This window comes from Camelus bactrianus, chromosome 16 (assembly GCF_048773025.1).
Source record: "Camelus bactrianus isolate YW-2024 breed Bactrian camel chromosome 16, ASM4877302v1, whole genome shotgun sequence".
NCBI lineage: Eukaryota > Metazoa > Chordata > Mammalia > Artiodactyla > Camelidae > Camelus > Camelus bactrianus.
Genome location: NC_133554.1, coordinates 38,104,664 through 38,131,907, shown reverse-complemented (window position 1 = coordinate 38,131,907; position 27,244 = coordinate 38,104,664). Strand labels below are relative to the sequence as shown.

The 27,244-nt window shown below is 51.5% G+C and overlaps 1 protein-coding gene across 2 annotated transcripts in view; it reads right to left on the bottom strand.

Annotated features, from left to right (window-relative positions):
- The window catches only part of KSR1 (kinase suppressor of ras 1), a 133,839-nt gene that overhangs the window by 43,160 nt on the left and 63,435 nt on the right, over positions 1-27,244 (bottom strand). For both annotated transcript variants that reach the window (XM_074343095.1, XM_074343096.1), the window contains exon 2: positions 11,982-12,122. In XM_074343095.1, the coding sequence (XP_074199196.1) occupies positions 11,982-12,122 (141 nt within the window). The remainder of the gene's footprint in view (positions 1-11,981; positions 12,123-27,244) is intronic.

Below are 27,244 nucleotides of genomic sequence, written 5' to 3'. Positions count from 1 at the left end.
ATTCTCCCCTGTGCAAACATACCATTCAAGAGAGGATTCCCAGGCAAGTCTCCTCTGTATTTTTTGCATCTGCTCTGATGGATGGGAACTCTGAGTGCAGCCAGTGAGGCCCCCACCCCTGGCAGAGCACGCAGACTGGCAAACAGGCCTCAGGGCACAGCGACCTGACTCAGGGCCCTGGCACATGCCTGGCCCCAGAAGCAGAGTCTGGTGGGGCCCCCAGTGGGGCCAGGAGACAAATCAGAGACCCCTCCACCAGAGGGGCACCTCCCAGTGTTAAGCATGCGGTCTGTCTTTGGGGCTGTCTGTCAGTCTGTCTGGTGTGTGTGTGTGTGGGGGGGGGGTGGTGACATGGGCTGCAGGAAGTGAGCCCAGAGCTGGAGACCTGAGAACCAGGCTGCTCGGCTGAGGACAGGGGCCCATTGTTTCAGAGCTGCCCCATGATGTCCAAGCAGGAGACTGAGACCTCTCGGGAGACCTTGGAGGGAGGCAGCCCCTCTCTGTAGTTTTCCAGAAACCCTGTAAACAACTCCTACCCCACAGCTGCCCCGGAGCCAGGACTCAAGCCAAGGAGGCCATCGCCAGAGCCACCAGGGGCCGAGGGCATAAAGGGGCCGATGGGTGTTCTTGAGGCCGGGAAGAAAGAGAGAAACCCTTCCTCTGCCAAGGTCAAAGGCAGAGTTCAAAGGACCCTTAGAGACAACCAAGGCCACCATTCATTTTACGGAGGAGGAAACCGAGGCTCAGAGAGGGGAGGAGACCTGCCTGGATTACCAGAACATCAGCATTAGGACCAGGGCCCTGCCAGTGACCAACACCAGGATGTACCCACCCCTGGGAGAGTTCACTGTTTTCCATGGTGGGCATTCCTTACCCAGATATAAAGATTTCATTCCTGCCAGGTTTCTGAGCTGCTCTAATTGGTGAGCCAAGGGGGAGACTTCCCTGAGGTCTGCCCTGAGATTCTTCTCCAAAGGTGCTGGCCTAAGGGATACCACGCCACATGCTCACCTCGTGGGCCCAGAGCCCTGTGGAATCCGGAAGCAGTGGGGTTCTGGGCTGCTGGCCTTACCCGGAGCCTGGCAAGTCCCTAATGTCTTGGTGGCTCAAAAGATGGTGAATGGGCAGAAATCCTCAGCCCCATGTTCTTACCCACCTCAAACCACACTCACTCTGGTGACACACTTTTCTACTGTTTGTGAAGCAGCAGCAAATCCCACAGCACTGGCTACACCCAAATACCCAGGTTCTGAGCTGAGTCCTATGACCCACCCAGGGCTGGGGCACATTGATTCTTACTCAGTTTCTCCCCGCACGCTCCCTCTTTTCACACCCAATGTCATCATAAAAGTAACTCCTTGTACTATGGTCACTTGTGAAGTGACCTGGACACAACTGCCTAGCTGCTAAGGAAAGTGAGGTTCAGAGAGATGAGGTTACTCACGTAAGACACTGTAAGTGAGCAATGGAGCCTGGGCTGGCCCCTGGTCCACGGAACTCAAAAGCTAGCACTTATGGCCTCTACACAGCCTGGCTCCTCTTATCTGGTTGACCAGAAGCACTGAGAGGCAGCACTGGGCCTGCCCACACAATTCTGGTTTCTTAAGCTCCTAGCAGAAGGAGCAGGCTCAAAACAAGTGTGTGCTCTGTTCAAACCAAAAGCACGAATGGACCAAAAACCATTCACTAGAAGGATGGGGAGGATCTACTTGAGTCAGATTCTGACGGGACACCCCCCACCCCCCGCCACTTTACCGCAAGAAAGACAGGGAATGAAATAATGAACTGGAATTATGTTCTACCCCAACAATGTAGATTTCTCCAGACGTGTTCTACAGACGGTTAGCAAAGCAAAGACCCGGAGCCCAGCCAAACGTACTCATTCCAGGCACCCATGGAAAGGCCACCGGATCCCAGACCCCGGTGCCTACCTCGCGACCCTCCAGCCCAGGCTGGTTCAGGCTTCGGGCTTCTTGCAGCACCACAGGCGGTGGGGTCCCTGTGCCTCTCGCAGCCTTGGCCGTCACCCAGCTCCACAGGCAATGCATGGTGAGGGCCGGCGCCCAGGGTCCCCGGCAGCCCTGGCCCCTGGTGTGGTGTCCCAGGGAAGGACGAGGTAGGGAGAGGAGTTTGTTTTCATGACTGTAGTGAACAGTCACTGCGGCCAAAAATAGTCTGTGCCTGGGAGTTGGGGAGTCAGCACATACCTCCCGCAGCAGGTGCTGCATGTAAGACACGCAGGCGCCAGCGGGACATGCAGCAGGGGGCCGGGGGGGGAGGCGCCCAGGATACCTGGGCTCCCAGGCCACAGACAGAGAGCCTTCCCCTGCCTCACGGCCCCCCTCCAAAGAGTCTGACCTGAGTCAACGAGGAGCACGATCATCGCCCTCTTCCCAGTGAATCGTCTGGGGAACCCCCCACCCACACTGAACTCCAGCCACTCCCAGTCCCCCTGCAGCTCTCTCAGATTTGGGGCTGGGTGGTTTAGACACCTACAGGGAGAGCCATGCGAACTACCACCAATCAAAACTCACAGAACTGTACACCCAAAACAGTGAACTTGAATATATACAGATTAAAACAAAAGAATGTAAAAAGTCACATGGCTGTAGGGGGTTTTATTTTCTTTTTTTGAGCTTTTCTACATTTAAAATTTTTCCTACAATGAACAGTTGTAACTAGATTTAGAAAATGTTACTTCAAAATGAAACTTTAAGGGGTGAGGGTATAGCTCAGTGGTAGAGTGCATGCCTAGCACGCATAAAGTTCAATCCCCAGTACTTCTATTAAATAAATAAAAACACCTAGTTATCTCCCCCTCCACCAAAAAGTAAAATGAAATGTTAAAAAAGGAAAGATGCTCAGGCATCACAGAAGGAATATACAACATGAACCTGTCCATGAGAATTTAAAGAGTGTGTGTGTCGTGACCCCAGCTTTGGGGCCAGGCTTCCTGGATATAAATCCTGGCTCCACCACTTACCATCTAGGTGACCTCAGGTCAGTGACCCTGTCAGTTTCTCTATCTCTATCCTATACTGGAGATAAAAGCACTGCCTCCTGCTACAGACTAAACATTTGTGACCGCCCCACTCCAAATTCACATGTTGAAACCTAACTCCAAGGTCATGGTATTAGGGGGTGGGGCCTTGGGGGCGTCATGAGGATGGACTTTTCCAGATGAGATGAATGCCTTATAAAAGAGACACCAGAGAGCTGCCTGGCCCCTCCCACCATGTGAAGACACAGCACAAAGATGGTTGTCTGTGGACTGGGAAGTGTGTCCTCACCAGTCATTGAATCTGCTGGCATGGCATCCTGATCATGGACATCTCAGGTGCCAGAACCATAAGAAATAAATTTCTCTTGTTTATAAGCCACTCAGTCCACTCTATGGTAGTCCTAGCAGCCTGGATGAAAGGGAGGAAGATGTCTCAGAAGTTACTGGGAGGACTGAATGAGATGGGACTGCAGATCCCCACCCCCAACCCGCACCAGGGGCTCTCCATGGGGATGGGGGCGGGTCACCTGGCTTTCCCCTGTCGGGGAGGTGTCTCGGAAGGACCATCATGCCTGCATTTCCCAACAGTGAGCAGAACTCCTGTATCTGTGTAGGAGGTGAAGGGCCTGCAGAGATCATGTTTCTAAAATGTAATAGGTGAGCCTATTCCTCAGTTTTTGTTTTTAATAATGTTTCTCATTTTTTCCACTATGAAAGTAATAAATATTTATTTAAGAAAGTATAGAAAGGCAAAGAAAATATATCACCTATATTCTTACACAGAATTAATGATTGCTTTTGGGCTTTTGGGGGTATTTTTTTTCTCTTTCTCTGTGATTGGTTGTGGTATGAGCACAAGACCAAAGCCAATCCAATCAGAGCCTTCCCTGGGATTTTTCAGCTACAGTTCTAGGGTAGGAAGCTCCCAGTAGGAAGTACCACTTCTGTGCTGAAAGATAGTGAGGCTGAGCTGCTATGGAGTGGGTCCATCTGAGAATTGTGCCCTAACAGCATCATCTGAGCCCCTGAATCCAGACTTCCCTGGACTTTCATTACCTAAGCTGGTAAAAGTCTCTGTTTTGTTTAAGCCGGTCTGTATTGGTACCTGCTATAGAAGAGTTGAACTGGTAGTAGGAAAATGCAATAGCTTTTACTTAGTAAGTGTTACTATGCACCCTGATACCATGTCATCCTCCACCTATTTATCCATCCATCCATCCAATCAACAGACAGCTACTGAATACCAAGGGTGGGCCAGGCACCTTACTCAGCACAGGGGATACAACAACCAACAAAATATACAGTCTCTTTCCTTGGGGAGCTTACATTCTATTAGGAAACACAATAAAAACAGACTCAAAAATAACTAAGACACGTAACTGAGATTCTGAATAAGTGCTAAAAGGAAACAGCATGCTGAGATAAAGCGGTGGGTATGGGGGCATCTAATTTTAGACAGAGTGGCTTCTCTGAAGAGCTGACTTCTAAGCTCCTGTCGGAGGATGAGAAGGTGCTAGCTATGAGAATACAGAAGTTTCCAGGCAGAGGAAACAGAACATACAAAGGCCCTGGGCTATGACAGGAAACAATCTGACGTGTTCTAACATGAGGGGAGGAGTGAGGAGGGGTGGGAGGTGACACAGAGGGAGGCAGATGCCAACTATGTCAGGGCCTTGAAGGTACAATGAGGAGGGGTCTGGATTTTATGCTGAGTGCAAACGAGACACCAAGGAAGGTCCATACTTGGAAGAGTGAGGTGGTCAGATTTGGGTTTTAATAAGAATTCCTCTTGGCCCATGAACCATGGAGGGGAGGGCAAGAGTGATACAAAGAGCAATGTAGGTGCTACTGCAAGAGTCCATGCAGTAGCTAAGGCGAGGGAGGTGGCAGTGGTCAAAAAGACACATAGGTGGACAGGGGACAGAAATCTGGAAGGAGAGCTAGTGGGATTTGCTAGTCAACCAAGTGTAAAGGCTAAGGAAGCAGAAGGAATCAGAAATGACCCTGCAGTTTCTAGCCAGAGCAGCAGACAGATGAGTTAACAGGCTCAGAGAGGTAAGGGACTTTTCCAAGGTCATACCACTGGCAGGTGGCAAAGTGAAGATTATGTCTGCCCCCCAGGACCAGGGTCTGGGCTGTCTAATTCCAGAGGTCATGCTCTTAAGCAATCTTGCTTTCGAATCTTGCTGCCTGCCCAAAGGCACACAGCTGGAAGAAGGGGCCACTGAAATTTATATGCTGGTTTTTTTTTTTTTTTTTAAGGGTAATGAGAAGAGACTTTTTGCTTTACGGTAATTAAAACAGTGTGGTGGTTGACACAGGAATTTCCTGACATCTAGCTGGGCAGATCTGTTCTAGAGCAATCTTGCCTTTGAGGCAGTTCTCAGGGGTGGGAGCACTAAACCCAAGCTGACAGCCCAGAAGCCAGGTGGTCCCAGAGGAGGCTACAGGCACACACAGTCTTGCTCAAGTCCAGCCCATTGCCAACGGAAACCAGAGGCAGCTCAAGAACCCCAGGCCTCAGCAGGCCATCAGCAGCCCCCAGGGACCTCCCCAGGGACCTTTGCAATTCAACCTTCGCGAGCCCAGATAAGAGAGTTCCTGAGAACTAAAAGACCCGAACTCTTTGGATAATCTTATTTAGACTCAGTCATTCAACAAGAACACCCATTACACGCCAGGCACTGGTGACAGAGCAGTGAACAAGACAGACGTCTGGGTCCCTGCTCACTTGGTACTTCCGGTCTAGTCAGTTTTTGCTGGACTTGGCAGCCCAGAAATCTAAAGGATGGAGGAGATGGGCTCACTGTTCAAAAATGCCAACCAGCACGAGCGAAACAGAACAGTCACCTCATGATTTCAGATCTCTAGGAACCAGGTGCACCTCCTCGCTCAAAGCTTAAAAAGGCACAAGTGGACAAATAGGAGAAACCGTGAGCAGGCTCCTGCTCTGCATCCTGCCACATCTCACACTTCCCTCCCTCGGGATCCAACAGCCTGCTCTGCACTGTGGTTATCTGGAGACATGTACAGCCCAACACCCTGTAAGCTCCCCAGGACGGACTGCATTTTGTTCATCAGTGAATCCCCTGTGGTAATTAATCTGGGGGCCTGGCACAAGGTAGGTGACCAATGGACGTAAAGGAAAGAAGGAAGGAGGGGATTGAGGAAAGGAGGAAGGACAGAGGGAGGGAGGGAGGAAGAAAAAGGAAAATATTGGCGGGGGGTGGAGAGGATGGAAGAAAGAAAAGAAAGAGATGAGAGAGAGGGAGAGGGTGGGAGAGCAGGAGAGGGAGGATGACTGGAAGAAATAAAGATTAATTCAATTATACAACTACATACAGTAGCCCCAGGCCCGGATGTCAGATGATAAAATCTGTCAGGGGAAGGAAGCCTGGCTTTGGAGTCATAAGGATGTGAGTATGAATCTCGACCCGGCTATCAGCTCACTGTATGACATTAACATGTCACTCAACATCTCTGAACCTCAGTTTGCTCAGCTATAAAGTGAGGATCAGTGTCTCCCCCTCCCCTGACCCCAGGGATAAGGATTAAGGAGATGATATACATAAAATTCTGCCTTGTAGTTTGCCCTCTTCCTTCCACATCCCAACTTGAGGTCCTCTCCTGACCTGCTGGGTGACACCGGCTTGCCAGCCCACCACCCGAGCCTCCATCTCTCCATCCTAAATGGGGAGTGCTCTGTGTCCAGCCGCCCTGGGCTGGTGCTGTGATCAATGGCCGAGATCTGAATTTCTCAGAACCAAGGCAGCCCCGGGCTGCTGGGCTGACAGTCGGCTGAGGCCCCTCAGCACAGCCGGGTCGGGTGTGCACTGCTTTCTGAGGCTCCTGGCTGCCAGAGAGCAACGCTGGCGGATGGCGGGGCCTCTGGCTCCCAAAGGGAGAGGGTGGGGACGACGGGAAGAGGGACGGGAAAGAGAGGCGAGGAGGCATGGCGGCAGGATTCAACTGGAGCTGAACCCAGGAGCCACAAACCAGTTCGCTTTACTGGTTTAATCTTACACAGCCTCCCGCTTCATACAGCCTACGTTCTGGGGCCCGCAGAGCCACAGCCACTCCTGGCCAACGGGAAACCAATTTGGTAGCCATGGCCAGGCAGCCTTCTTCCCCATCCCCAAGGGAAGGCCTGACTTAAACATAGGAAGGCATGGACAGAGTAAAGAGGAAAGAGAAATTTGCCCGGCGGGAGCCACAACACCAACCCCTTACCGGACCCGCCTGCATCTTCGGTTCAAAACACGGCACAGGTGAGAGCTTCTTCGGGGGAGAAGCCTTGGATTCCAGCCTGCAGCACCCGCTCTCCCCACCAGCACTGATTCCAGCCGGCGCTCGCCACTTCCTTTAACAATTTCCAATAGGGAAATTGCTGAAGGAAAAAAAAAACGGCTCCATGCCAGCGGGCTCTGAAATCATTTCCCCAGCTGCAGCCAGAATGTGAAGCTGCGACTTTAGTGTTTAACCTGCAGACGGGAAGGAGCGGGGGTTAGCTGGGGAGGGGCCCTGCATCTAAACTCTCTCTCCTGCTCGATCCCTGGTCCCCAAGGCTCCCCCTCCAGCCCTGCTCATGCAGATGCCCCCTGCCCCCACCAGCCAGGAGCTCTGCCTCATCCTCTACCCGCCCCACCCCACGAACCAGCCTTCTCACTAGCAGGAGTTTTATTTTCCCTCAAACAATCCTACTATTCTCTCTCCTCTCTCATGCACTCACATTTCCATGATCTCCCAGATAAAACCACAATCCCTACACTCCCCTCATGGAGATTGCCATGAACTGACCCTGTTTCCTCACCAGTCTCCTCCCAGACCTTGGGGTCTTTGCAATTACTGTTCCCTCTGCCTGGTGTGCCCTTCCCCTTCCAGCCGGGCTAGCTCCAGGCTCTCAGGGAAGCCCTTCCAGTGCTGGTCCTTCCCTGACCTCCCACAGTGAGCTTGCGCGCTCACTCGCACTGATCCCAGGCTGGCTTCCGTCCGGGCACTCGGTGCCAGCTCTTGGCCATACATCTGCCTGCAGCCTGTGAGGTCCTGGCCCTGGGAGAGTGTCTTCAGCACCTGGGCTCTCAGCACAGGGCGCCGCCAGCCCGGGCTCCAGACCGGCACTGCCCAATTCCAGCAACAGCCAAACGTCTATTTAAATAAAAATTTGATACAGCAGAGTAACATTTAACTGCCAGTTTCTCAGTCGCACTACACATATTTCAAGTGCCCCACGGCCACATGTGGCTGGTGGCTCTCATGGTGCCTAGGACAGTATGGAATGTTTCTAGCATCACAGAAAGTTCTATTGGACAGTGTCATTCCAGACAAAGGTCAGGATTGGGTAAACAGATGAAGGTGTCTCCTGAGCTGTCTGTCTTCACCATCCATGGAGAAGGAAGAAGAGAAGGAATCAGAGGTCACATAGGTCAGGCTCTGAAGCTGCAGGAAGCTGAGATGTGACCCTAGCGTGAAGAGGAGGAAGAGCGCAGAGTCCCTCGGTCTACACCAGAGACTGGAAGTGCCACATGCCCTCCCCCATTTCCTCCAGCCAGCAGGTGATGGTGGTGGTGACAAGGCCAGTGTGTGGCCCCCAGGACCAGCAGGGGGTGGGAGGTGGAGACTGGGCCCAGCTCCAGTTGGTGGTGTATGCTACCCTCTGTCTTAAGCCCTTGGCCGACTCCCACTGCCTCTTGATTCAGAAAATTGCCCCTGGCTGGCCCTGGTTCCTAGCCTTCCATTCACTCCCCGATGGCTACTGAGAGCTGCCCCACATGCAAGCCTCCAACAGCCTCTGTTGGGTCCGACTCTCACTCAGGAATAGCAGCAGCTGAGGATGAGGGGTGAGGAAATTACCTGAATTTTCTCTCCTCCACCCCAGCAAGTGCCGCCGTGCCTCTAAGTGCTTGACCCTCACAACTACCTCAGCAACCTTGCGGCACGTGAGTTACTCCCTCATTTTACAGAGAAGAGAACCAAGGCTCAGGGAGGTGAAAGGGTTTGGCCAGGTTCCCACTGCCAGGCAAGAACCCAGGCATTTCTGAGAGGCAGGAGAGAGACGCCGCTGAGAGCGAGAACTCAAGGCACGCAGAGCACTTAGTACTACACACCAGATGTGCTCTCCATGTGTCAGCTTTGAGGTGAAGTGAGCAGGAGACTCTGAGGGGCCCCGGGAGCCCCCCGCAGTGATAATACAGGCCAATAATCAGACCACAGAGGCCTCCCAGCAAGATGCTGGTCGGGCACCTGGAAGTACAACCCCTTAATGAAGGAAGGGGTGTCAGCATGTTAGAAGGACGCCCTGGGGCACTGGTCTGTCCCAGCCTTCCCGGAGGAGGCCCTCTCCGCCGGGAGCACCAATGCCCCGAGGGCTCTCTCCAGAGGCTGACTCCTGGGCAGCTGGGCAGAGCTGGGGTGAGTCTTTGGTCCCAAGAGTGGCCTCTCTTACAGGACTTGAAAAACCAGACCTTGGAGTAAACTGTGTCATCACCTTCTCAGGACCAAACCCGTGACTCCTGGGGACATCCACCATGTCATGGTGAGATTCTCCCTTCCTTCTTTCCTCTCAAACAAGCAGTGGTCACATCAGGCCCCACTCAGTGGGCGTCTGCGGCCCACGGAGCCACAGCCACAGAGCAGGCAGGTCCCCGTCTCGTAGAGCTTGTACTCCAGTGGGAGGGAGGGGACAGACCATGCGCAGCAAGTCAGTTACACCAACTCCAGAAAGTGGTCAGCACGCTTGAGAAAATCAGCCAAGGGGTGCTGGTAGAAAATTGGACCGATCTTTTGATCATATCATCAGGGAAGAATGCTCAGAGGAGGTGACACTGGAATGACATCCACGGGATGAGCCCAGGAAAGAGCACTCCAGAGAGCAGAAGGGCAGGTGCAAAGGTCAGACCAGAAGGAGTGAATGGGAGGGTGAGCAAGATGAGATCAGAAACAGGCGGGCAGAGGTCAAAGTGCGTGAGGCACCTGGTGTTGATTCGGAAGGAACCAGGAAGCACTGGAAAATGACGTGATCCAACTTCTGTTTCTTCGTGGGGAGTCTGGCTGCTGTGTGGAAAGTGGAATGAAGGGGGACGGTTTGGGGGCTGCTGCAGGAGTTGGGGCGCGAGAGGATGGAGGCCCGGCCCACGATGCTGGGGGAGGGGACGTGGAGAGAGGTGAGCATCTGCAGTCTGTCTTGGGGCAGAGCCCACAGGGCTCATTAGGGGACCGCATGTGTGAGTAAAGGCAGGGGAGGAAATGGGGATGGCCTCTGGGCTTTGTGGCTTCAGCAACTGAGTAGATAAAGCTACCATTTACTGAGAGGGGAAGATGGCAGGGAGGGTAAGAAAACGTGTAGAGGGGGAAGAACAAAAGCTCCACTTTAAACAAGTTCACTTCTGAGCCGCCCCACGACCTCCAAGTCACTGGGCAGTGGGGGACGTTCCTGCCGTGTCACCCTGACCCCACCATTCCTGCAGAGCTCTCTGCTCAGACTCTGCCCCAGGGCTCCACGCCAGGGAGCATCCTAGCTCCCAAACACATCTGGCTTTGGGGCTGGAAGACCCCTATCCCAGCTACCACCAGAGGGCTCCCCAGAGTCCAAAAGGCCCCAGCTCCATTCACACCCATCTTCTCTTACAGTCTCTCCCATGAAACTTTTATATTCATGTCATCTCCTGTCCAGGAATCTCTCCTAGGGAAAATTCTTAAATACACAATAGCTCCATAAATAATATTAACTACTATGTTATTTATAACAGTCAACAACTGGAATTAACCTCTGCCTGGTAAACTACGTCACATACACGCAAATATTATGCAGCCACGTTAAAAAAGGGGTGGGGGTTACTCAGTGTGGAAATACAGGAAAAACATGCTGGTTAGCATGGCAAATGATAAGAGCAAAATATAAAATTGCTTAGTCAGGATGGCTTAAATGAGGGTTGCCTGATAGAAATATAGTGCAAAGCACATACTTAAATTTTTGAGCAGCCATTTTTTAAAAAGCACACATAAAATTAATTTCCATCACATTTTACGTAGCTTAATATAACCAAAATAGTATCATTTCAACAGATTAAATATTAAACATTATTAATATTTTATTTTCTTTGTTCTGTGTCAAGTCTTCAGAATTCAGCACATCTTTGAAATCATAATAGCCACATCAGTTAGTAACTACCTTACTAGACAGCTCAGGTCTAACTCATTAGAGATTTTTTAAAAGACTTAAGTACTAGGGAAAAAAAGACTAGAAGGAAATATCAGGATCTTAATGATCACATATTTTCTCTGAGTGGTGGGAATATGTGATTTTTTCCCTCTTTTTTCTGTTTTCCAAAGTATCTATTTAAAATAAATTCATATTCCTTTGAAAACAATAGCAAGAGTCCATCCTTTTAATTTTAGAACAGAAATAAGGGATTTAAAAGACCTGACTGGGTGAACCACACCTGTGAAGCACTGATTTATTTATGGCCACGAGACTTGTCCTGGACCCCTGACACATGACCCCTGACACTCTCCATGCATGTTGGTTGACTAGTTGGTTAGCGGGTAGGTGGGTGAGTTGGAAGGGTGGGATGAGGGAACAAAGGAAGGGAAACTGTATAGCACAGCAGTTATAAGAGAAAACTAAACTCAGACCTTTGCTTCCAAATTCCAAAGCAATCATTTACCAGCTGTCTGATTTGAAACAAGTTATCTGACCATCCTGTGCTTTAATTTTCTCAAGTATAAAACAGCAATAATAACAGTAACTCCTTCACTGGGTTTTGTGAGAATTAAGTGAGATTACCTGTACAAAGTGTTTAACACAGTGCCTGTTGCACAGCCAAGGTTTTCAGAAATGTTGGCTGTTGTCCTCATGGTGAACCACTGAGTGGTGTGGTCAGACTGCCTGGTTCATCAAGTGATGGCACCGAGGACACACTCGAGAGCCACGTTGACCCTGGGTCCCTCCTGCCCCCCGCCCCCAGTGCCCCGGTCCACGTACCTGCACCACCGCTGTCCTCACGTTGAAGGTGTACAGCCAGTCGCTGAACCGAGGGTAGCTGTTGAGCTCCGCTGTCCTCTCGCCCGGAGGCACACTCAGCTTGCACTGCAGCTGCTTGCAAATGTACCGGACCAGCTTTGCCTGCAGGGGGTCCAGGAGAGAAAAGCAGGTTCACGGGGGGCCTGTGCACGTGGCAGCCCCGAGCATGACATGGGGAGCTCCGGCAAACACGAGCCATGTGATAAGGGTAGAGCCCTGCCGGGTTCCCCTGTGCTGCCATTCAGAGTGAAGCAGGAAACAGGAGGGTCTGGGAGAGCAGCACAGAAACCTAGAGAACCACCCTCACCCCCTAGCCCTCATGGCTGGCTGACACTGCCTCGGGACCATGATCTTCAGAGAGTAATAGGCAAGACTGGTCAAAACGGGGAACAAGGTTAAACAGAAGGGCTTCCTGCTTGGACGTGGGTCGGGGGGAGTGGAGTCGGGGGAGTCTGTCACTGATGATACGGAAGACATGGGGGTCTAGGGAGGATGAGTAGCCTCCCACATAGGATACTTCCAGCCCCAAATCAGATCGCCTGGGCTGGGATCCAGGGGCTCAGGCACATCCTGGCCCTGTGACCTAGAAAAAGTTATTTAACGCTCTGCCCCTAGAAAAGTCTCCGTTTCCTCCTCTAGAAAATGGGGTAATAAGAGAACCTCCCTCTCAGGAAGGCTAAGAAGGAGTAAGCACTCAGTGGGTGCCCGGCACACAGCATGCTGGCCATGCCTGTGGGCTGTGGCACGACTGCCAGAGGTTCCTGACTTGGGTCCACCCAGAGGCTTCCAAGACCCACTCCCTGAAATGTAAGTAAATATCTGAGTCTGTGCATTTTGCAGAGGAAGCCTGTCCACAGCTTTCAAAAGACTCTCAAGAGGCTAAAACTTCAAAGAAAATAAGTCTAAATAAAGTCAGACTAGTATTCTCTTTGACAAAGGCTGGACCCCAGCCACCTGGGTGCCCACACTGCGCTGAGGAACGTGGAGGGGCAAGACCTGCTGGGAGGGCACAGCCGGGACTGATTAAGAAGGGGGAGTGGACTGGAACACACGGAGATGAGCACACAACCCAAAGAGGACCAGGATCCTTGGCTGCGACCCAGTGACCCAGGACCCCTGTGAGAGCTGCCAAGATGGTGACTTTGAAGCTTCCCCCAAATTCAAGCACCACCTTCAAAGTCTTGTACAAAGGCCCCCTGCATTTGGAGCCACTTCCCAGGTCCTGCTACCCCTCAAGGGTTTTTGTTGTTGTTAATTCAATCATTAATTCAATCCTTTTTTTCCCCTTTAATTTATAAATATCTCAGCATATTTCTCTAAAGGGTAAGGATTCTTTTTGTTAGAAGTCACAATCCTAAAAAATAATATTTATAATTTAAAATCTCAAGTATCTAGAAAGGCTTCCAAATTCCAAACAGGAGCTCTTGACCATTTTTGAACCATGGGCCCCTCTGACAGTCTGGGGAGGTTCCTGATCCCTTTCTAAGAATAATGCTTTTAACTATTTACAGGAGCCAAGACATAGGAGCAACCTAAATGTCCCTCAACAGATACCTGGATAAAAAAGTTGTAGTATATATACACAATGGAATACTACTCAGTCATAAAAAAGAATAAAATAATGCCATGTGCAGCAGCAACATGGATGGGCCTGGAGATTGTCATACTAAGTGAAGTAAGTCAGAAAGAGAAAGAAAAATACCATATGATATCACTTATATGTGCAATCTAAAAAAATGATACAAATGAACTTATTTACAAAACAGAAATAGACTCACAGACATAGAAAACAAACTTATGGTTACCAGCAGGGAAACAGGTGGGCGAGGTGGAGGGTTAAATTGGGAGTTTGAGATTTGCAGATACTACATATAAAATAGATAACAACAAGGTCCTACTGTATAGCACAGGGAACTATATTCAATACCTTGTAATAGCCTATAATGAAAAAGAATATGAAAAGGAATATATATATATATCTTAATTACTATGCTGTACACCAGAAACTAACACATTGTAAATTGACTATACTTTAACTAAAAAAAGAATAATGCTTTTAAATGCATAAAATAGAACACTTAGGATTACAAAAAAAATCAGTTATATTTAAATACATTTATCAAAATATTACTTAAAATTGTGATAGGAGTATCAAAAGCCTCTTTATTAAAGCATTAAGCAATATCTAGCAGTGGGTCTCATAACTTTGAAGTTGTGACAAGTGTCACCTGCTTTTTTAGCTATCCCCACAACTGCCACATGATATGAAAACAGCTGTGATTTCCACTGGTGACTAACTCTGATATTCGCTAAGATGACTGTGCCTGGTTGCCTCCATTCAAATTGAACAATACACTAAAATTTCAGTTAAAGTTAATGAAAAAAAATAAGTACAATTTTTTCCTTTCCAAATTCATAGCCCCCCTGAATTATATCTGCAGACCCCAGGTAAAGACCCCTTATGGCTACAGGGCTCGCAGCTCACAATTTGCCAGACTCAGGGACAGGAGCCTTCCTCATGTGGCCTGACCTCTGTCCAGTCCTGTGATGCTCAGAGGGCTCAGCAGCAAGTGAGGACAAATTGCTGGAGAGGAAACACTGAGTCAGAGCAAAAATAATTCCCCTCATTGTACAGTCTGGATGTTTAGCAGAAACTAGACAAAGGCCAAGCCGATGGCGTCCCTGCACCACATGCCCCTCTGGTACCCACAGCAGACATTGCTAATCAAACATTGTCTGCTGAGGCTTTCCAACTGGGGGCAGGCATTGCTAATGGAAAACAGGCTGCTGAGGCTGGCAACTCTAGGTTGCCACACAAGATGTGTACTATTTCCTGTCCTATCATGGAAACTAAGTCCCTGGTGGGAGTATCTTCAGAGCATGAAGCTAACAAATGTGGAGACAGATGTGCTGCTTTTATCCTCCAGGGCTAAGTAGAGGCACTCACGTCCCTCATCTGGGCTCACCCGGCTCTGCTCCAGCCTTCCCAGTGTGACCAGAGGCCAGTTCCAAATTCAGGGCCTCAACTTTCTTTTCCAGGCCTATCTCCACTTCACTCCACCCCGGCCCACCCAGTCCTCTAGGTGTACAGTCACCTCGGAGCTATTCCTCAAATACTTTCTGTACGTTCCATCCCCTGGGCCTCTGCTCAAACTGTCAGTTTTGGCTGGAAGTCCTTCCCTCCACCCGCCAGTGTCCTTGGCTTCCCCGGCTAAGTAGAATATCCTGTCTCCCCCTCTCTGGTAGCCCCTATCACAGAGGGCCTTAGGTTCAATCCTCTGCCCGGGTCTCCCCTGACAGATGCACACACCCAGGGCAGCAGACAGAGAGCATGGGCTTCGGAGTTGAACAGAATCTGGGTTCAAATCTAGGTTCTGCCATTTCCCAGCTGTGTGAGCTCAGAGAGGCTGGTTAATTTTTCTGAGTCTTGGTTCTCTCATCTGTACAACAGCAATGATGATACTAGCTCACAGTCCGTTGGGAGGATGAACTATAGTATGGAACCCTCACCCCCCCCCCCAAGATTAGATTAGCCCCCATTATGATCCATCAGGGCAGGGACTGTGTCCACCTCACTGGACTGTCCTCACACTCCTATTACTGCCCCTGGCCTGTAACATGTGCTCAATGATGCCTGAGGAAGGAAGGAGGGAAGGAAACACAAGGGCCTTATCCTTACATTAAAAAGTTTCTCACAGCCAGACCTTCTCTCTCCAAACCGCTCTCAAACCACAGTGCCAAACTGCTGACTGAAGACAGGGCAATAAATCAATTAACTGTGCAAAGTCAAAACCATTCTTTGCTACATTAACCAAAGAGGTCAGGCTGCTGGCACCGACATCAGTAGCAAAGGGGGTCTCCCGTCACTGGCCTCACTGTTCTGAGGGCCATACCTCTGGGAGCTGATTAATCACACGTCCACTCTGTAAGACTTGGGCCATCACAGGTCAACATCAAGATTGGTCAACCTGGCGTTGACAATGAGCCTGTATTCGGGGGTTTTCTCTAGTTTAGCCCCTCCCATGTGTCCAGCTCTTTCCAGCCTCAAAGTCTGAGGCCCTTGGCTCCCCACCAGGAAGGCTCTGCCCAGTGACCCCTCAGCTTCCACAACCCAGCTGAGATATTCATCCCCCAGGAAGACATCCGCAAGCCCTGCAGCCCTGCTCCTCCGTCAGATCACAGGTCACAGTTCTAATATGTTACTTGTCTGCTTCCTTCCTTAGGCGGGAAACTCTGAGGCCAGGGGCCTGGCCTATGCTCTTCATCACCTGATCACCATGAGAGCCCCAGGAACCAGCCCAGCGCTTGGCACATGGTTTGCTACTGTAAAACCTTTGTTGAATGAATGGGCAAAGGAACGCATAATACCTTTTGTAGCCCTGACAGGCACACATGTATATTAAAACGACATTGTAAAACAAATGCCAATTAGGCAAGTGATGACTCAGGAGCCAGAGAGTCTCAAAAACCAGGGCAAGTTCCCCCAAAGAGGAGAGAGCGGTTTCTTTTTTAAAAGGCTGTTCGAGATCCCCACTAGACAGTCCAAAGCAGGCTGGTGGGTAGGACTGTGCAGACATGACGTGGTTCCTCACTGCGCCCCATTAACAACCCAGAATAAGCCTGGCCAGCTGAGCTGGGGCAGGGGAAGGGGACGTGTCGCGATGATTTGTGACCCAACCCCCAGCTAGTCCAGTGTCCTGTCACTGCCATCTCCTGGAGTGCATACAGAAGGAAAGACACCTGCTCATTTGGGGCCTGCTGAAGGAGGTGCGCAGCGGGCAGCAGCTCAAGTGAAGTAAGGCTGCTCTCACTTTTCAGAAAGCTGGTGCAGTCGCAGAAGCACCCAGGGGCTACTTTCCCAGACAAACCACAGTAGGCCCTGCCAGCCCAGCCCCGGGGGCCTACAAGGGGGCCTTTCACCAGGAGTGTCATTTTCTCTCAACCACAAAACCGCAAGATATAAATTCTCCAGAACAGAAGAGCACCTGGGGTTTCAGTGATGGGACCAGCAGCGAGAGGGAAAGAGTCAATTAGCACTCTGGCTGCAGGGGAGGTCCCTGGGCTGGATTTAAAGTCTTCCTCCATCCCACATATGCTTTTGCTTCACAAATGTGGGCCCCATCCTGCCCTGACACTCAGCCTGATTTACAGGAAAAGCATCATGTCAGCCCACAAACAACTGGTGGGTATCACTGAGACGTGGCATACAGTAGGCACTCACTAAGTGTCCTGGGCTGAAAGATCTCACTCTGGTCCCAGCTCTGATGTTTAAGATCAAGGATCCTGGGGACACCTCCCTCAGTTCAGCTTCAATCTCACCATGAAAAGGGTATTAGTTAGGGGGGAAGTTGGGGCCCAAGTAACTACATATGAAAATGCTTGGAACAACAACAAAAAACAGGCTCCAGTACATTACTTTGGTTACTCCAACCACATCCAAGACACAGCAGAGCTCTGAGGAAGAACTCTCGAGACAGACAGATGCAGCCTCAAAGCCCCTCTCCAACACACTCCCTCAGCGGCTAAGCAGATTTAACCTGTCAGCCTCAGATTCCCCACCTGCCAAATAGGGCTAATCTGCCTCAAAGTGCTGTTGTAAAGATTTACATGAGAAAATATGGATGTAAAATGTTCAGCAAAATGCCTGGAACAAGGACATGGATGCTCTGTGGTAGCTGCAGGGGGTGGTGTCTGTATCCAGCTAAGTCGCAGGTCCTCTTACAGGGGTCATGCCCATTTCAGAGATGGCACAAAAGAAAACCCAAACGCTGGTGCCAGCCCTCAGGATGATGCTGGTGATACTCACAGATCAGGTATGTTTACTTTAAAGGTTTGAGGGCCAACACCTGGCTCACAGGTTGACTCCAGGGATCCTGAGCCCTCCTTCTCCTTGGAGCACTCATACCTCCATCACCAGCACCAGAGGATGTGTCTGGAGTGGAGCTGCATCCCTCTGGGAGTGTTGCTTGCCTGGATGAGCACCTACACCCCTAACCTGATCAGCCTCAGGTGTAATCAATCGGCTACCCCTAGTGGCTCTGGCATGACTCCAACACAGGTCTCCCAAACGAAGGCTGCCAAGAGCATTGCTTCTGTTGAGATCAGGCCAGTCAGACATCCCTGAGAGGCAGACACCAGTCAGATCTCCCCAAAAACATGCCACCGAAAGAGAGAGACTTCACAGGAAAAGGAAGCAGCTCCCAGAACTACAAGGGGTGCAGAACATGAGAGGACTTACATTGACAGCTCTGCTCACAGCTTCCCAGTGCAGGGACCACGGTCTCTCCTGGGGAAGGCTCTTTCCTCATCACTCTTCCTTCACATTGGATCCAAACCTGCCTCCCTGGAGACAGCACCCCCAGACCCCAGGTTCACCCTTCAGAGTGCATCATGGCTGTCACAGGCCCAGGGCCAGGCTGATTGGAGACACGAGCCTCCTCTGCAGCCATGGAACCGACACCCTTTGCAGGCAGCCACAGTGAGGCTGGAGTGGTGGCTGCCTCCAAACCAGAGAGGGCAACGCCGGCTGAAATGATCGTCTAAGCAGAAACCTCTGGCAGGCTTCCACAGGGTGGCTGAACGGGGGCCAGCCGTCATGCTGGCCTGGCCGGGAGGTGCAGTGGTAACGAGGGGGTACACATTCCGTCTGGAGGATGGGCGTGCCCACACCCGTTTGCCACCAGCACCTGTTCTGGTTGCTGAGGGGCCATGCCTACCATCAACCCTGCTGTCACCTGCCGTGGGAAGCCAGGCTTGGCGGCCAGGCAGACCTAAATGCCACCGCTGGTGCTATCACTTACCAGCTGTGTGACAGTGACTAGTTTACATCATCTTAGTTTCTTCACCTGTAGAGTGGAGAAAATCATACAGGCTCCAGAGCACTGCTGAGAATTCCCTGCGGGGCTCCTGTACGCACGTCCAGAGCATACGAAGCGCTCACCAAAAAGGATGCTATTAGTATCCATCCCATTCCGCCCGCAAGCAAGGCCCTGACGAAGAAAAGCCGGTGCCACATGCATGACTTCTCACCCAGGCTTTTTCATCTTTGCAGAAAAAAACAAGTCTTTCCAGACTACTGGTTTTGCAAACAAAGTCAGCCACACCCTAAAACGCAGGGCCTCGGATGGGGAGGTCCCTTCTACAGGTGACCCCAAGTCTATGATTTGGGCTACAAAAGTGACCAGGGGCCAAGACGTCTGTCACCTTAACCCCATCAGCTGCTGCAGGACCCTGAGCAGATCACTGCCCTCTCAGAGTCCCAGGTTTTTGCATCTTAAGTAGGGCAGGCAGGTCTGTCTATGGGGACAGAAGTGACAGATGGTGGAATACAAATGGGCGAAGAATCCCAGGCACAGGCAGAGATGGACACCAGATTCCCACGTCCAGCAGCGGGCTTTCTCAATTATGGAAATCACGTCAATACTCAATTACCATCCCTATAATAATAACAGTTTCTTCTATTAATGCAGAACCTTTTCCCCTTCTGTCTCTGGATTCTTAATGAAAATTCCAGGAGGTAGGAATTGCAGCAGATTCCTGACAACACGAGTGCTGTCCCAAACTTCAGACAACCCCAAAGCTGGCAATGGCCCTAAGAATCTCATTTTTCCCACAGAACAGTTCTATATAACCAAAAAAGTCACAGATCCTTCCACACTCTTGATGGGAGGAAAGGAGAGCTGTGCCAAGATGTGGGTGCCGGGCATCCTGCTTGGCTCACTAAGTGGCTGAGGGACATCCGTCCCCCACTGCCCCCAGCCTGCAAACAGCAACACACGATTTTGAGTCCAGCCTCAGCACGATGACAAGTGGAGCTTGTCACTCAGGGTCACTCACAAATAGTCAAGGTGTATTTTATTCTTCCAACCTTACAGGTAAGGAAACCAAGGCACCGAGAGCTTTGTAACTTTCTCAGACCTCAGACCTGTTTCTATGTTTCACACTGTCTCCCCAAATAACAACCCCTGTCCACCTCTGCTCATCTAAGCTCATCCTGACTGGCATGAGCAGCATGGCAGTGGGCAGTGTCCACCTCTTTTGTGGCCCAAAGCCCTGAACCTAGCCATGTCCAGATGGTTCCAGCAGTGAATCCTCTGAATACAAGTCACAGACTGCCCTATACTCTCCAAATGTGTACAGTCACACAGTGGGCCACTGCCTCTGTTCCTGATGTACGAGAACCTACCCTCTGGGCCACACCCACCCCCTGTCTCCAAATCAGCTCTGAATTCATTAAAACTAGCCACCCCCTACCTGGTACCTGGGGCCGCCCCTTTCCAGGAGACCGCAGCATGCTTTGGAGAATGAGGTGAGGCACCCGGATGGCCCCTCCACATGTCCACCCACATCTCCTTGACTCAGTTAGGCCTCCGCCGGCAGGCACAGCTTTTGGACCAGGCTTCAGCTCACCCACGTCTATGGTACCCTGACTCCCTAGTCCCAGGTGGGCCACACTGCATTCGTAAGAGGACATCCACAGCCGTCCTTGCTAGTGCCAGGTCCCTGCCTACCTCATCCCAAATATCAGGAAGGCGCCAAAGCTCTAGGGACTTACTCCAAACTTCCCCCGATGGCTCCTGAAGCTGTGGCTCCTTCCCCGGCATCAAGCTTGGCCCAGACACCGGGCTGCTCCCGTGACTTCTCCCACCTCCTCCCTAAAGCTGGAGTGCGCTTCTGGGGGCTTCCTGCCAACCCAGCCAGTGAAGAAGTCTGATCCGGCTGCCACGGCCAACGTGTTGCACAATGATTTCTGAGATCGTAAGAAGGCCTCTGGAGGTCATGAGGCTCCCCACCCGGGGGCAGCCGACCACGGCACTCAGCTCCCAGAGGGCCGGTGGCAGCCCCAGGCCCTGGCACTGCCGAGCCTTGCGGAGCTCTCAAGGGCACCCAGTAGGGCTGCCACCAGCGGGCAAGGGGCAGAGGGAGCAAGCACGCCAGGGAAAGTGGGGCGAGCAGAGGAGAAAGTGACCTCAATTCCCAACCGGGCATTTCACAACCACCCATTCCTTGCCCATTCCAACCCGCGCGCTCTTGCCCAGGGAAGCCGCCAGACGTGTGCATTTGTGCAGAGACGATCTCCCCGATCTCCCCGCCAAGCCTCCCACCAGCAGCCCTGCCCTGACGTCAAACTCAGAGTCGGGGAGCTTCAAACACAAACAAACAAGTCTGCCCCAGACCACAAGTGGAGCCGTTCCCAAGGAGGCCGGCGGGTGAGAGGACCACAGCTGGGAACTCAAGGCCTCCCTCCCTCCTTCCTTGGTTCCACAGGGGCTGCAGACTCCGGGGCCTGACAACTGGCTGCAGATGGGAGCTTCAAACCCAGGCTGAGAGAAAACAGGATCAGTCTTTGGCCTCACTGATAGCTGTGAGTGCCTGGGGCCAGCACGGCAGTGGGTGCGGGAGACCCTGCCCAGAAGCACCAACAAGTTTGTTAATTTCCTCTGTGCAAGTAGCACCCTGATTAGATAATACCTCCTGTTCTAATAGCCCCAGTGCTGAGTCTGAGAAGGCAGAAAAGGAGGAACTGAAGTGGCTTAGACTTACAAGGCTTCCAGGGAAAGATGGAGCTTGAGCCAGGCCACGGTGGACGGCCAAGGACCCAAGTTTTCTTAGCAGCACCTACTATCCTGACTCAAGCTCCACCTAAGTCTTGAGACTCAGCAAGAAAGGTGTTCAAGAGGAAGGCATTCCTCTGACCTAAATAGCCTAAGACAGCTCCCATCTGAGAAGCCAAGGGTGGGCCACATGAATGTGCTCTTCCGAAAGCGATCTTGGCCTTGGAAAGTCAGTGAATGAACTGGCTCAGGTCTGTCTTTCCAGGTTTACTTCCTGCCTCAATTCAACACTATGAGCTCCCAACACCCCATGTGTTTTTTAAAACCAGCAGTCCTTAGTGGCTGTGAGGACAAACTGGACTAAATCATGAGAAAACAAGACACCCACGTTATCCCCGAACTGTCCTGGGCCCAAAGTGATGGCCCGAGGGGCGGAAGGAGAACGCCTCTGTGCACTGTCTATCTATTCAAGTCGTCGGCAAAGCTGTTGCTGTTGCCAGGCACCAAGAGGCACTGCAACATGGCCATAAGCAACCCAGTGTGTAAGCTTGAGGGACTCACACAAGTGGGGGTGACAGATGTGTCCACAGACAATTCTGACTGGAGAACCAAGGGAGGCAAATACAGGGAGCAGGTATGCCCATCCTCTGAGCATCCCTGATAGCCCCAATGCTTGGTGCGGCTGCTGGGAAACTGGGGGAAGAGCAGGTGTCAGGACCACAGGGGTGGTGTCACCCACACATCAGATCCTTAATCGACACAACCTTTGTCCCAGTTCAAACACTTACTCCATGTGCCTGTCTGAAGTTCCCCAGCCCAGGGAGCACAGCTTAGCTCTCAACCCCTCGATTACCAGAGGTGATCCCACAGAATTCCTGACACTGCACACCGGAAGGGTGTGATTTATCAAGCAGAGGCCTTGAAAAAAGGCAGAGGCTGCATCTAATGGCAAAGGTGAATTTCTGCCAACAGGCCCACCCCCTTCCCTGCCCTGAAGACCTAGTCCCCTGGAAGCCACTAGAAGGGAGGGATGGGGGAAAGCATGCTGCTTCACATTCTGAAGTGAAAGCACCTGCTGTGAGTAGAAGGTTGTGCCACATGCTCGGAAGATACAAGGTCTTCCTTTCTAGGAACATGGCTGTTGCCTAGCAACTGAGACCATCACAGAAAAGGATAAAGGGCTGTTCAGGGGCCAAAGACCTCAGATATCAGGGGTCAACTCATGTGATGGTGAACTCCCCTGGCATGATGGTGCTGTGTTAAGCACTGCTCATTACCTACCTGATATCCATCCCTGACCTCATCTTACTCACAGGCCGATTTTGTTCGGGGCAGCACTGTGTTCAGTGATGAACCAGTCTCAGTCAGCAGCTCTCAGCCCTGACTGTACTACATCCACATAATCGACCTGGGATGGGGTCCCAGCCTGACTCTTGTGATGATCCGGGCCCCACTTCCAGCTTCCCTTGAGATGAACTACGTGTGATAGTTCTGGTCAATGAGACATGAGGACATGTCCCAGCTGGAAATGATGGGGAAATGTTTGCTTTCCTCACAGTCTCTGGGGCTTCCCACAGCCCCTCTTCACGCTTCGAAGATTACAATTGCCAAGAGTTGTCCAGAGAACCGCAGACACACCACTGTTCAGCTGCTGAGCCAACACGTGAGCCACCCAACTCCAAACTTCTCACGGTAGAAGAAACATAAAGGCCTGTTTGTCAAAGTCACGTCTTCTGTTACTCACAACCAAAAGCAGTCCTTTCTGCTAACATTCCTTAAGCCTGCACTGTCTCAAACCTCCTTCTAAACCTCCTAAGGCTTTCTGTTGGCTTCCAGAATACCTACAAAAGGAAAAAGGAAATCTCTCCATTCTTCTTGGGACCATGTGCCATCCAGAAGCATTCCTCCCAAAGTCTTTCCAAATTTCACAAAGCAGCTCCATTGATGAAGTCCAATTTATCCATTTTTTTCTTTTCTGATTCATAATTTTATTTCCTAGCTAAAACATCCTTGCCAAGCCTACATTCACAAAGATGTTCTAGAAGTTTTATAGTTTTGTTCATTTGTTTAGATCTATGAACCACCCTGAAGTAATTTCTGTATTCCAGGACTGTTTCTCCCACGACTGTCCACTGATGTTTTTTAATGGGAAATTCCTATGTGCTGGGAACTGCATTTCATGTGCACTGGATCATCTAATAGCCACATTAATCCTCAAGGACTATTATTAATCTCATCTTACAAATGAGGAAACTGAGGCTTAGGGATTTACATGTACTTGAAAAAGGAACCGAGTGTACTCTGACCCACATGTAACACCGTATAGCACCTTCACATCCATCACACAGAACCTGAACTAACACCGAACACTTCAACATAACTGGAGAGGTAGAGAGATGAAATTGTTCTAATAATCTGCCTGACGCAGTGGATGCAGAGTGCTTGGGAATACAACCCCTAGTGGCAGCCCCACTCCTAGAAAACACAAGGTGCCCTGATTCCCAGGCGTGCACACAGCAAAGAAGGTAAGGGTGAGGCAGGATGGGCGGTGTCTAGCATTTGTAGAGAAGATGAATGGGCAGAGGAGCCCCTGTTCCTGGCAGCGGGTGGTGAGAGCTGTTCCTCCTCATTCGACAGTCTCAGGTCCACTGAGGCCAGGATACAAGTGCAGACTACCACAGTGGGTTAAGACCGCCACCAAGAATTTCAGCCTCCTCCCATCTAGGGTCTACTTTCCTCTCACCTTGAATCTGGGCAGGACTGTGGCTGCTTTGACCAACAGAACTGCCGAAGGGTCTCCCGGAGCCCCGACTCCTCTGATGGAGAGACCGCGTGGAGAGGTCCCGAGTCCGCAGGGAGAGGGAGGTTCCCGCCAGGGTCCAGGCATGTGAGTGGGGCCTCCTCGGGCCTCGGGACCAGGACAGCTGGTGCCACCTGGAGCACGCTATCCTGGTGCTGCCACAGAGGTTTGTGTACTCGCAGCAGGATCCCAAGGGGACTGGGGCTGTGGGGTGACATGGTTGAGGATCCTAGGAAGGCAGCACAGAGGAGGGAACCCCCAAGATGAGTTCAACAGGTTGTAGAGGGGCAGGGGGGATGGCAAAAGAGAGGGGAAGGGGCAGGGAAGCACCCAGGTTGGGGGCATAGTGTGAGCCAAGACCAGAGTGGAAAAGATCCTTTTTTTTTTTTTTAAAAAGGTACATATAGTACGTAGCTAGAGACAGAGGGGATTGGGAAGGGTGGGACAGTAAAGCCAACCAGGGGGCAGGGCCAGCTCATGCCGGTCTCAGAAGGTTCTGGAAGGCCCCAGAAGGCCACGTCAAGGCATCTGCACTCCATCTGGCAGGCGTGGGGAGGCACGCAAAGGAAGAAACGTGATCCGATTTGCATTTTTGGATGATCACCATTCTAGAAACCATGTGGAAGACAGATTGAAGTGGGTGTGAAGAAACCAGACACAGGAAAATCAATTAAGGAGCCAGTGCAATTCAGCGAATGAGAACAAAAGGTAATTTAGTCAGTGGCAAGTGTGGGCAGAAAGGAAGGGGCAGATTCTAGAGATGTTTTATTAGCACTCTTACTATAAAGGCAAGACTTCCCTGCTTGCTTGTCCAGGGAATTTCTGGCATACCAGCACACTGGAATGCAGGCAGCCTGAGAGCTGAGTCTCTCCAGGAAATGAGCCAACATTTGTTTGACTTACTAGAACTTGGAACTTTGTGGCGGAGGGGGCTGGCTACCTGTCAGAAGCCTTCGGGTCCAATTTGGCAAAGGCACCTCAGCCCCAGTGAGCTCTGCCCCTTCCCCATCTCCCAGGCAGAGGGGCTCCCTATACCCGCCAAGAGCAAAAGTCACTCCAACATTCCCCCCTCAACTCTCCCCGAAGCCCCCGAGGTAGGTCAGATAAGAAGACGCTGGAGGGAGCCAGCACTGGGCAGAGCCCAGGAGGGGCTCCTTCCGCTAGCCCCCTCCCACCCACACACAGAGCGGGGAGCATGCCTCCCCTCATAGGAGAGGGGCCCTCAGTTTCCTGGCAAGAGAGAGCGAGCGCTCTCCCCATCTTCACTGGAAGGTCATGGGGACCAGAGTCAGACTCGAGTTCAAAGACCCTCTGCCACCTCCTCCCAGCTAAGGGGCTGTGAGCCCCTGACGAATGTCTCTGAGCCTTCATCCTGGTGAGGACAAAATGGTAATCCATGCTCAGCATCTGGCGTGCTGCTGGTGCACTGCAAGTATCTGCTCCCATCTCCCTTCTCTGGGGCGCTGGTCGTGGCTAGGGCCGTGGATTTGACGGCTGACAGGGAGCCCGGGACGGGGACAGGGGAGACCTCGAAAGGCGAGTGTCCAAATGCAGGGGCAGCTGACGGATCTGCTGCCGTGTCTGCAGGCTCCCCCTGGAATAAGGCGAAGAAGCGGCTGTAGAAACAGCTCTGAGCACGAGGGCAGCCCAGCACTAACCCCGCCCCGTATAGCCCATCTGTCCCATCAAGGTCTAAGCAACACCTCTGACCCTGAGCCTCCAAGCTGAGTTCCCGGTGAGACTGGAACACCCTCACGGAGACACGACTGTCCATTCTAGCTTGAAGCGCGCCAGTGAGATGACCGTGGAGCTTATGGGTACTTGTGAGATGCCTCACACCTGGTAACTGCATTTCACAGTTGACGGACACCATCTCATCCATCCCTCTTTTACAGAGACAAGGAACCAAGGCTCAGAGGGGAAGCGGTGTGCCTCAGGCCACACACTTATTGTGTTGCGGCACCAGCTCCGCACCCAGGCTTTCTGAGTCCAGTTGTCAGTGCTCTTCACCCTCTAGCAAGCCCCCAGCGGGACAAAACGGTTTTAATAGGTGAAAACCGAGCACTCTTGAAATACTGTGTGCCCCTGGGGCCACTCCCAGCTGGGACCATCAGACGCCTCTTGGGAAGGGGGCTGGGGGACACTTGACAAAGGCACCCACGCATCTTTACACAAAGGATCTGCGAGGAAAGAGATCAGACCTAGAACCCAGAAACAGAACTGCAGTGGGGATGAGGTGACGTCAGCTCAGGGAGAGACACGGAAAGCTCTACTGCTGTTACTTAACCCAAGTTAAGGCAACTGGACAGCAGTAAAGCTGGGATTTGAACCTGGCCTTCCTAGGATAGCTCCTAGGACAGGGACTTCTGTTATCTTTCTCACTCCCCACCAATGACAGTGTTGGTGACGTCAGCCCAGGTATAGCTGTGTCAACTGAGGTGCCTGCACAGGGCTCGGGGAGAGATCCTGTACCTTTGGACCTTCATGTGCTGTAGAGGGTGGGCCTCTGGTCTCAGTTTCCTCATCTATAAAATGGGAGAATAATAGTTCTAACTTCACAGGTGGGAGATGTAAAATGCTTAGCACTAGGCCTGGTAGATTGTTGATACTCACTGTCAGCCACCTTTCTCATGAGAATTCCAGTATCTTGTTATCTCTGCATTGTTTATTCCTTTAAGGTTCCTGAGCATGTTCCTGAGTGAATCCATTTACATGGCAAACCCCAAGCTACGGTCACGTGTTCCTCAAATGCAGACAAGGCTCGGCGAGGCTGGAGGGCCTCACGGGAGGGCCTTCTAGATCTATTCCTGGGAGGTCAAAAGCAGGTAAACACACGAGCCCCAGTGAGTGGACCAAGCAGCAGAGTAAGA